Raw genomic sequence first — 11,179 nt, 5'->3', positions numbered from 1 at the left:
AAGCCAGGAGGGTGGAGCATTTCTCCACTGATTTCAGTGAGCTTTGGATCAAACCGTCAATGGGTAGCTTAAATCCCAGGCCTGAGGGTGACATACCACTCAGGCTGGGTGGTCACAGGTGGCCGGAGAAAAGACATAGGCAAAGGAATCAGGAAAGTAACTCACCTAGATTATTGCAAGGCTCATTCTTCTTTCTGTTTGTGTGTCTTTGTTTTTAATTGTATTTCACATGCACATAAAAAAAATAAATTAAATTGGGGAGGGGGGAGCCAAGACATTTCCTAGGACCATGGGGACAGGAAAGATGGGAGTACGGGGGCACAGGGGCATGGAGAGCAGAGCCCAAACATTCACATCACAATTTCGGCACATTTTCAAGGCAAAACCAATCAACCAAAAGCTCAGATACAAAAATAAAAATAAGCAAAATACAGATTTGTTTAAAATCCTTGGGGGTTGGGGGAAAGAAGGGGGTCAGGGTTTGAAGCTCACAATGCTTCCCACTTCCAATGAGTTTTTCATTCTCGCCAGTTCTCTGAGGTGTTCAAGTTCTTCTTTGACAAATTAAAAAAAAAAGTTGAAAAATTCTGTACCGGCAAAAAATTAAAATAATGAAAAGCCTGCAACTCTAAACAGAATCAGGACACGTCTCTTCTTTCTCTTTTTTTTTTTTTTAACTTCTCTAGCTGTGCAAAATCACACGTTTCCTTCAATACCTCTTACACACATATATATATATATATAATGTCGCCTTCCCTCCCTTCACATGTGCAAACAAAATCCAACTCTGGGCAGCACAGCTGGCTGCCGGTCACTCATCTCTCTGAAACCAACTTTTTATCTTTAGATCCGACCAGCCTGCTGAGTAAAAATCATGGGAATAGGGTCTGTATTTATCATTTGTGGCACTTTTCCAAAACCTTTGGTTTCTTTCATTTTTAATGTATTTTTTAAAAAAGCAGTTTTTGGGTGTTTCCTTATCACTGGCTCCCATAGCTCTTTCCACTCCACTGCCATAACCATCTGATCAGGGACACACTACAACCTAACCAAATTATTAAAACCATGACGTTGCCAACCCAAACCAAAACGTCCCCAGCACTCAGTCCTCTAGCAAGTGTTGAAATGTCCGTAAGGTGCGTGACAAGTCGATCAGTTGACCAACGTAGAAGAAAGCAAGCACAACGTATAGAAATCACACACACACACACACACACAGTGCCTGGTATTTAAAACCAAAATGTGTCTCTAAGCTTTTACTGTTTGAATATAAATCTTGCAACAGCCTCCTTACTACTGTGAATCATGGTTCATTGGCCATTGTAGAAAGCATTGCCTATGTATTTAAGTGCGTGGATGAATGAAATCAACTTGATAACTAATTCTTTTCCCCTACTCTGCCCACTCTTCAATCCACAGGCAATACCCTGTCACACAGTGCTTTTGCTTTGACAGCAAGTTATATGAACCAGACTGTATCTGACCATCACCTCCCCATCACACGCAACAGATGTCCTCTTCCCTTCATCCACCAAAGCCTATCCTCTGTGGATGGAAGCAGCTGGCTGCAGTTCACTCCTGCGCATGTTCTTAGCAAGCATTCTTGTTTTCCTTGAGGGACGGGTGCAAACCCATCGCCTCCTTCCATCCTCACTTAGTGATGTGCCAAATCTGAGGTTTTCTGGTTTGTGCTCTGGGGTCAGTGTCTCCGCTATGCTGTGCTGAGATGGTATCAAAGTGAGCAGTTTGCGATCGTACAAAATGAGGAGAGGACTGGGTCTCTCTTGTTTCGTTACAAGATGGCTTGGACCTCGGAGATGCAGCTGTTCTAGGAAAGTGGAGTGGACAAGCATCATCTCACATCCATGCCCATTCCGAGACAACCATGACCTCGGGAGGGAGGGGAGGCAAATGAGTGCTGGCACCAGGGACTGGAGGAGCAGGGATATAGTTTGCAGGCACCAGCTGTGCTTTGAAAATGAGTCATTTGTTGGGGACGGAGACAGGAGTGGGACATGAGGAATGTCTGGGGACAGGAAAGGAGAGCAAGGAGGAGAAGGGTGGCTAGATGTTGCTGAAAAACAGTCACTTAGTTTGGAATATTAATGAAGAAAACTTTGCACTGTTTTTAAGAAAAAGGCCCAATAGGTGTGAGGTCACTTCCCCCCCTGGCAGCGAGGTCACTTCCTCCTGAGAGCAGCCTGAGAGAAAGTTATTGATGATTGTCCCATGGACCTACCCTCACGTTTTGCAGCAAACATCCCACGTCGTTCAACAAAAACCATCTTGTTCCAGCTCAGAAAGAGAAACAAACAAAAATCCTGTGGTAGAACTTATCCATTTCCTGGGCCATCATGATTTTCAAGGCCAGAATGAAACATGGTTCCTTGTGATTTGTCTTCTCTGGGACGTGGTTGGAAACGGGGGGCAATACACCACTAGGAGGACACAATTACCACCAATGGGGTACAACTAGGCAGAGAGCATTTTGTTGCAGTTACATGGTTGACAGGACACACTGGAAAGACTGGGAGGGACACAGATCTGTTTTAAAAATAATAAACGTATGAAAAACTGGACGAGGGGCAAGGTGAGGCCCCCACCTTCCCCCATCCCTGGAGAACGGCTCACGTTGCTGTTCACCCAGATAGTTAGTGTCCCCAGTTCCACAATGCTCCTGCTCCAATTTCAACCAACTTCCTGGGGTTTCCCAGATTTGCCTTGAATTCCCATCTGTGGGACTGAAGTTGACCAAAGGGGCTGTATCGGCTCTGCTGGAGAAGGATCCAGGTTCATTCCTGCCCCCGTTGGGATCCCTGGAGGCAGGCTAAGCAAGGGGAGTAGCTTCCCTGTAGCAAGAGTCTAATAATACTGAGTTTGTTTCCATGGCCTCTCTGGGGCTATGGGCCCAGGAGGGCAGTTAAAGCAGCATGGCAGAGGCCACCTTCCAGTTTCCCATCTGGATATGGTATTTCTAGGGTGAGGGAGGAAGGGGAAGCTGTGAACAAGAGAGCTCCACCTGAATGTCTCGATGTCCCCCAAAGCTGAGATTCCTCCACCACCACTTCCCGGGAATCCTGGGGCCTGGTCTATAGGTTTCGAGAGAGGAGAGAGAGGAAGAGAGAGAGAGCACTGATCAGGTGACTCTGCTTACACTTGCACTTGGTAAAGATGGTGATCTTGACTGAGGCACGGCTTGGTTTTTCCCTCCCAGGGGTCCCCCTGGCAGGCCAGTTCTCAGCTGTCTATGCTCATGAGGGTTATGACTTGTTCAAGTTTGTAGGTGAGTTTCTGTTTCCCAGCCTGGTCATCTTGATCGAGGGCTCCGAGAATCTGCAAAGGAGAGAGCGAAGAGATGGCGTCATTCATTATGAGCAGGCCCACGTCCTGTCTCACAAACGAGGGCCAGGAGGTCCGTAAATGCGATGGGGGAGCGGGTGGGCCAGGCAGTCTGTAAATGGGGGGGGGAAGCGGGTGGGCCGGGCGGTCTGTAAATGGGGTGGGGGACGCAGGTGGGCCGGGCAGTTGTAAATGGGATGGAGCAAGCGGGTAGGCCGAGCGATCTGTCAATGGGATCGGGGGAGCGGGTGGGCCGGGCGGTCTGTAAATGGGATGGGAGAGGTGAGGGGGCCGGGCGGTCTGTAAATGGGATGGGGGGAGCGGGTGGGCCGGGCGGTCTGTAATGGGGTGGGGGGAGCGGGTGGGCCGGATGGTCTGTAAATGGGTTGGGGGGAGTGGGTCAGCTTAGCCCACGGCCTCACAAGGCATTTTACCAAGCAGGGAGGGAGGTTCTGACAGGACAGTGATTGTGCAGGCCGAAACAGCACCCCTTCCACATTTAGCAGGGCGCTTTCACTGTCTGTGCTCTAGAAGCTGCTCCCTTGAGAGCGCATGTTGGCTGAGACACTACATCTCAGGCTGTTGTCGCAATCTGTATCAAAAAGGTGTCACGTGAGGGATCAAATATGAACCGATGACACGCTGGTGCTGCCAATCACTGTGGGGGGGGGGCGGTGTACATGGTGTGTACAAAGAGTTAGCAACGTGGGCTAGAATTATGTTCTTAAAATGTGTTTGGCAAACGAGGTATAACCCCAGTCTGCCCTAGACAAAGGGATGGGGATTTGCTTGGCTGAGCAGCCTGCTGGTCAGGCAAGTGACAGTGAAGGTTCATTTGCAGAGAAGGTAACCAAAGCCATCAGCCTAGTGAGGGGCGGGCAGAGCCACTGAACTAACACCACCGGGAGGAACCAGCATGAAGTCCTCAGCAGCCCACATGGCCTCTACAATCAGCAGGAGAAAAGGAACTTTATCTGAGAACACATTTCAAAGGTTTCCTGGTCTGTAAAGAGAGTGGAGCCCACCCCTAAGTTATCCTCCACCTGATGACAAAGGAACGGGGCATTTTGAGATGTGTGAAGGATCCTGGCCAGACAGGCAGGAAAAGACATGAGGTGAGAAACCCTTCTGGGAAGAAAGGAGGCTAATTTGTAAAATCAGGTTTTAGTCTTAGAAGTGTATTTTTACTTTTGGTTGCTTGTAACCCTTCCTTATCTTTATTCCTTATGCTGCATCCTTTGTTAAATACACTTGTTTTACTTTGCACTGATTGGAGAGGAGTGTCCAATTCACCCTCCCAGCCACGGAGGTGAGTGGTGCATAAGCTGTAGGCCGACCCCTCTGCACAGGGGGAAGTCTTAGCCATGTTGCTCTCACCCTATGTGGCAAGGGGCACCCAGTCAAGGGAAGGCAACCCAGGGACTGTAGGAGACCACAAGGCCTTTAACAGTACAATGCTGGATTTTTGACATGGACTAAACACTGTCTTTCTCCTGGTGTTGCTGCAAAGGGTTATTTCATTAGCCCTTTGCTTCTGGATACTCAGATTCTGAAACCAAAACCAATTAGGGGCTTGATCCTGCAGCCGTTCACCAATGAGTAGTTCCAGTAGACTTACTCCATTGAGTAAGGGCTGAAAGGTTGGGCTGTAGATCCCAAGTGAAAATGCTATTAGCCATTTAGTAGTCCCAGTCCTCAGTGGCACACATCATGACAGCACTGCCCCACAAAGCACGCCTGGCCTCTCTCTGCTCAAGAGAAGCTGGAAGGACTTGGAGGTGCATGGGCAGAGCTGGGTGAGAGCCCTGAACTGGAACAGCAGGGGAGCTGCAGGCTAGGGCTAAAAAGCACTGGCAGAGCAAGGTGGTGCTAGATGCTGGCATACCAGGTATTACTGAATCATAGAACGTCAGGGTTGGAAGGGACCTCAGGAGATCATCTAGTCCAACCTCCTGCTCAAAGCAGGACTAATCCTCAGAGATTTTTGCCCCAGATCCCTAAATGGGCCCTTCAAGGTTTGAACTCTCAACCCTGGGTTGGGCAGGCCAATGCTCAAACCACTGAGCTATCCCTCCCCACAGGCTCAAGAGGGAGAATCATTGGGGACTCAGGACTGAAGTCACAAGTGATGCTGCAGAGATGTCCCTTGGGCTGAGACTGCAAGGAATGCTGCTGAGTATGCTGCATCGGCAGAGCTTTTTGAGGGCTTAGCACTGAAAGGGCATCAGGGGAAGATAGACCTGCGCTGTCAGAAAACCTAATGACCGAAGAGCAGGGGATGTGAGCTGCAGGTTTGGCTAGAAGTGGCCGAATGAAGCAGTCTGGGGGCACTGCATTCCAATGACAGTGTTGCGATGCACGGGATGTGGGGAGTAATTTGCAGAGGGCCTGCTGGCTCTAGCCAGTGCAGTTAGCCTCTGTCAAACACCAGGTCCACTCGCAAATAGAGCCCTGCGCGGATACAGATTTATATCCATGGATGCGGATATACGCAGAAATAAATATGTATCTGCGCAGGGCTCTGCTCACAAACACTGAGAGAAGTGAGAGCCCTCTCCCCTGCTCATCTCTGTTTGGATCTGACTGGGGAATGGCTTCTGTTTCTCTAGCGGCTTGAGAGAATTTGTTTTCTCTGCTAATCCCTTGTCTTAGTGCTGGCAGATGTTGGCCATCCGCACCAGAGGTTAAGTCAGCTCTTTTTAATTAGATTGCAGAATTTCCTGCTTGTCTGGTGTAGGTCATGAGACACAGCCAGCTGTAACTAACCACCCTGCCCGGCCAAAACTCCCCTCATCCCCGCTTTGCACCGTGCTCAGTTGGGCAGCCTGAGTTTATCTGAGCTGAAATCAGCTTCCTTTTGTTTCTGCACCCAGGGTCTTCGGCATGATGCCAATGGACATTCAGTTGCATGCGATGCAGAGACGAGATGGGGCTCCGGGTGCTCTATGGGATACAGAACAGGAAGCAAACACTGGGAATTAGACCCTGAAGGGCCAAATGCATCCCTGGTGTCACTCCACAGCGAGGCCGGGTGAGAGTGAAATAACAAAGGAGGAGAGCAGGGCAGGTGGGAAGCCTGCACAGCCTGAGTTGCTGCTCTCCGTCCCTCACCCGCACAAGCCCTCTGTTGAAAATAAACTGGACGGGCACCGGTGAGCGATGGGGTTTCTGGCCTGGCCGGCCTGTGCTCTCAGGCAGTCTGGCAGCATGCCCCACTTCCCCTCTCGCTCACCTCCTCGCTGTACTTGCCCACGTAGGAATAGATCTCGGAAAGTGCACTCATGGTGTTAAACTCGTTCATGTGCATGCGAGACTGCTCCGCCAGGTAGGCGTTCATGTCCTGGTCGCTGATTGCCGGCATTTTGCCGATGTCCGAATAGTACCTGAGGGGGGAATGGAGAGAGCGACGGGTTTGCTTGGGGAACAGGCGTGGGTCTGGGCTGGCCAGGGCCGCCAGTTAACAACAGGCAAGTGGTATGGAAAAGCTATGTCCATATTTGCACCATGGGAGCTGGGGCTCTTCCTGGGTATGAAAACACAATAGGCCTCAGAGGGGATCAGCATGATTCGCCTCATGTTAGAGATGGGCAATCTGAGGCACAGAGAGAAAAAGGAATTCACCTAAGTGCCCCTAGTGAGTCAAAGGCAGAGCTTGGAAAAGAGCCCAGACCTCCAGGCTCCCACCCCTGTGCTGTAACTATTGAACCACTCTCCCCAAGGTGGCATCCCCTCCCCTAAGAATCCAAGGTAAATCTTCCCCCATAGTCACAAGGGAATAAGCAGCACCCTCTATCCCCCCCGTGATGTTGTGTTCCAAGGGCAGATCTTCAGAGGCATATATCTGTGCATGCCTGACTGGCACCCACACATCAGGGGTTATTTATGGCAGCACCCACAGAGCACTCTCATCAGCCTCGGGACTTTGGAGACAGTAGGAGGATATCAGCTCATAGACTCATAGACTTTAAGGTCAGAAGGGACCATTATGATCATCTAGTCTGACCTCCTGCACAATGCAGGCCACAGAATCACACCCACCCACTCCTATAACAAACTCCTAACCTATGTCTGAATTAATGAAGTCCTCAAATCGTGGTTTGAAGACATCAAGGTGCAGAGAATCCTCCAGATAATCAGCTGGGGCCTTAGACAATTATTAATGGTTCTGGGAATCGCCTGCTTCCTCCTAGTGAACTGGAACATGCAGTCCTGTTTGGTGACAGCACATGTAGAGGGCTCATCCTGAGAATGGACTCTGCCAACCGTGGCCAGGCTGCAGCTCAGCGGCAGCTTTCTTCTTTGGGGAACGCTGTGTCCTGCCCTCCCTGTAAGGTGCTCGGCATGAGGAGTTGAACTCCACTGGCCAAAACTGCCGCCCATCAGGCATGTGAGCAATGGCAATGCCGGTTCAAGGAGAGCTGTGCAAAGCAGAAGAGCAGAGCTGGGTCCAACCCAAAACCCAGGCTCCAAACAGCCCCCGAGTTCAGCTCTGGAGCTCAACTCTGCAGCTCTGGCCCAGGTCTGCTGAATCAAAACCACCGTCACACACAATGTGGGATCAGGCCAGTGCTGCAGCATGGGGACTATGGAACCAGACTGCTGGCCAAGGGAATCAGAAGAATCTTATTGCTAGGAGCCGGGGATCTGGTGCTCTCATTATGAACAGACAGCCCATGCAACTGCATACGAACCACCCCATCTGCCCCACATGCCAGGATAAAAGGTGCTGGATACTGATTGAGTACGGGACAGGCAATTTTCTATTTCAATAAGGGATATTCCTTGTAAAACGGGACTGAACTTCAAAAACTCCAAAGCTAATAACAAAACGTTTTTTAAGTACATCAGAAGCAGGAAGCCTGCTAAACAACCAGTGGGGCCCCTTGATGATCGAGATACAAAAGGAGTGCTTAAAGATGATAAAGTCATTGCGGAGAAACTAAATGGATTCTTTGCTTCAGTCTTCACGGCTGAGGATGTTAAGGAGATTCCCAAACCTGGGCCTGGCGGCTTGTAGGTGACAAATTGGAGACTGTCATAGACCTGAAGTGTCACTAGAGGAGGTTTGGAATTAATTGATAAACTCAACATTAACAAGTCACTGGGACAAGACAGCATTCACCCAAAGTTCTGAAGAACTCAAATGTGAAGTTGTGGAACATTAATAAGATTTGTACACCTGTCCCTTTAAATACGGCTTCGGTGCCAATGACTGGAAGTTAGCTAAAAGCCGCTAGAGGGGTCCCAGCAATTACAGACCGTAAGTCTAACGTCGTACGGGCAAATTAGTCGAAACATAGTTAAGAATAAATATTTCAGACACAGGAAAACAAAAACTGTTGAGCAATAGTCACATGGTTTCGTAAAGGGAAATCGTGTCTTACTAATCTATTAGATTCTTTGAAGGGGGTCAACGAACTGCGACAAGCGGGACCAGTGGACATAGTTGTACTTAGATTCCAGAAAGCCTTTGACAAGGCCTCACCAAAGGCTGTACGTAAATAAGCTATCATGGATAAAAGGAAGGTCCTTTCATGATTGAGAACTGGTTAAAAGACAGGGAACAAGAGTAGGAATTAGATGTAAATTTCTCAGAATGAGAGGGTAACTAGTGGTGTTCCCCAAGGGTCAGTCCTAGCCAAGTCCTATTCAATATTCATAAATGATCTGGAGAAAGGTAAACAGGGAGGTGGCAAGTTTGGCAGATGAACTAAACTGCACAAGATAGTTAAGACCAAAGCAGACTGTGAAGAACTTAAAAAGATCTCACAAAACTAAGTGATTGGGCAACAAAATGGAAATGAAATTATAGTGATAAATGTAAAGTAATGCACATTGAAAATAATAACCCCAACTATAGCATACAATATGATGGGGCTAATTTAGCTATAATGATCTAGGAAAAAATCTTGGCAGTCATCGTGGATAGTTCTCTGAAGATCCACGATGTCCTGGAGGGGCACCTGAAGGAGTTTTGTCTGCATGAAGTGCCGCCATAGAACTGCGGAAGCAAAGATAAGAGGACTGGAGAGCAGGTGGAAACTCTGGCTGAGTTTAGAAGGGGTTTTGAGCATGATGATGAAGACAGACATGATGAGGCACAGGGGAATAAGCTCAGACGAGCAGATGGAGCAGGACGAAAGAATTCTGAGGACTGCTGTGAGGAAAGTGGAAGGGAAGAGTGTGACTAGAGAAACCAGGCAGAGGAAAAGCGGCCAGCGATGGAGAAATAGAACTCAGAACGGTTTGCTGGTTGGAAATGAAAGTGGAGCACAGCAGGTGCTCGCTGAAGGAAGAGAGGGAGAGGAAAAAGGCGAGCGGCTAGTCCTGCAGAAGGAGGGAGAGTCAATGAGGGCGACCCAGTATGACCCTAGGAGGATTGCAAGGGCGAAGACGAATCGAGAGGCTTGCGGGCCAGCTGGTGCGGGGATAGACCGGAGAATCACACTGTCGCCAGGAAAGGCAGTCTACGTGATTGGAGACTCTTTACTGAGAAGAATAGACAGGCCTGTAACTAGACCTGATCGGGAGAACAGAAGGGTGTGCTGTCTGCCGGGGGCTAAGGTACAGGATGTGGACCTGAGCGTGAAAGGATCCTAGCGGGAGCGGGAAAAAATCCGTTGAATTGTCCTTCATGTGGGAACGAATGAACGGCTAGTCACTCGCTGGACTGTATCAAGGAGGACTATTCAGACTGGGGAATGAGTCAAGGAAATCGAAGGCTCAGGTGACTTCAGTGGGATCTGCCGGTTCCTAGAGCGGGGCGACGAAGGAGCGACAGATTGGTGATGATTAACAGTTGGCAGGAAGTGGTGCTATAAGGAGGGCTTTGGATGTACGGGCATTGGGAAGCATTTACGGACAGACGACTGTTTCGCTCAGGATGAGCTTCATCTAACAGAGGAGGGAAATAGACGTTCAGGATGAGGCCTCGACACACTCATTAAGAGACGCTTTAGAACTAGAAGTTGGGAGGGAGATTGTTGTGCGAAGATTTCAGGAGATCTCCACAGCCGGAATATTAAACCTGGAGAGCAAGTAAACGACAGTGGAGGGATACCCTTGTGAAGACGCAGGAGAATTGACCAGGAGAAATGAGTTGAACACTAGCCTACGGGTGATGCTGGTGGTAGAAGCTTGTGCACGACAGGGATAGGAATGGTCACCTGCGACAATCGTCAAAAAATTGAACATGTCTCGTACACTTGAAGGCGAGGAGCCTAGGAGCAACAAGCACTGAGAGGAACCTGGAGAGCACGGTGCAGTGAAGTGAAAACGGATATTATAGGATAAGCAGAAACCTGGTTGGGAATCTATCACCATGATGGAGTACGGGTATTGAAGGCTAATGTGCTGTTTAGAAAAGACAGGAGAAAGGCAAAGGTGGTGGAGTTACGCTTTACATCAATGAGTGGGGTGAAGCTGTAATGAAATAAGAATGATGGAAATAGTAAGACGGAGTCTGTCTCCCCACCGCCCGGTAAAAATGACGCGCTGGTGTAAAACAATAAACTAGAGCTGTCCCTGAGATACGTGCGTTGGGGTGTGCTACAGACCGCCGGATCTGATTTGAATGTACGGACCTTTAATGCTACTAATGAAATAACACAAGAGGGGAGAATGTCTGACTTCATCGGGAGGACTTCAACCTTCCCGATATTATGACTTGGAGTGATCGATGTCTGCATGGAGATATTAATCAGGCGTCAGATTTTTCTGGATGTGGATAGGGACTGGATTTCTTCATCATGTAGTTGAATACTCTGGAACGAGAGGGGCATGCCATTTTAGATTTGGTTTTCGTGAGTAGAGGTACTGTCGTAGAAGAATATTCGGGAGG

General features: G+C 49.0%; 1 protein-coding gene across 1 annotated transcript in view; it reads right to left on the bottom strand.

Annotated features, from left to right (window-relative positions):
• Positions 1-753: 753 nt before the first annotated feature.
• Positions 754-11,179, bottom strand: part of PLXNA4 (plexin A4) — a 677,576-nt gene continuing 667,150 nt past the window's right edge. Inside the window, exons 31-32 of the mRNA XM_032805231.2 lie at positions 6,572-6,722; positions 754-3,333 (exon numbers count right to left, since the gene is read on the bottom strand). Coding sequence (XP_032661122.1) covers positions 3,238-3,333; positions 6,572-6,722 — 247 coding nt within the window. The 3' untranslated portion in view covers positions 754-3,237. The remainder of the gene's footprint in view (positions 3,334-6,571; positions 6,723-11,179) is intronic.

Source organism: Chelonoidis abingdonii, chromosome 1 (assembly GCF_003597395.2).
Source record: "Chelonoidis abingdonii isolate Lonesome George chromosome 1, CheloAbing_2.0, whole genome shotgun sequence".
NCBI lineage: Eukaryota > Metazoa > Chordata > Testudines > Testudinidae > Chelonoidis > Chelonoidis abingdonii.
Note: the sequence above shows the minus strand (reverse complement) of the source record. Positions and strands in the feature narration are given on the sequence as shown.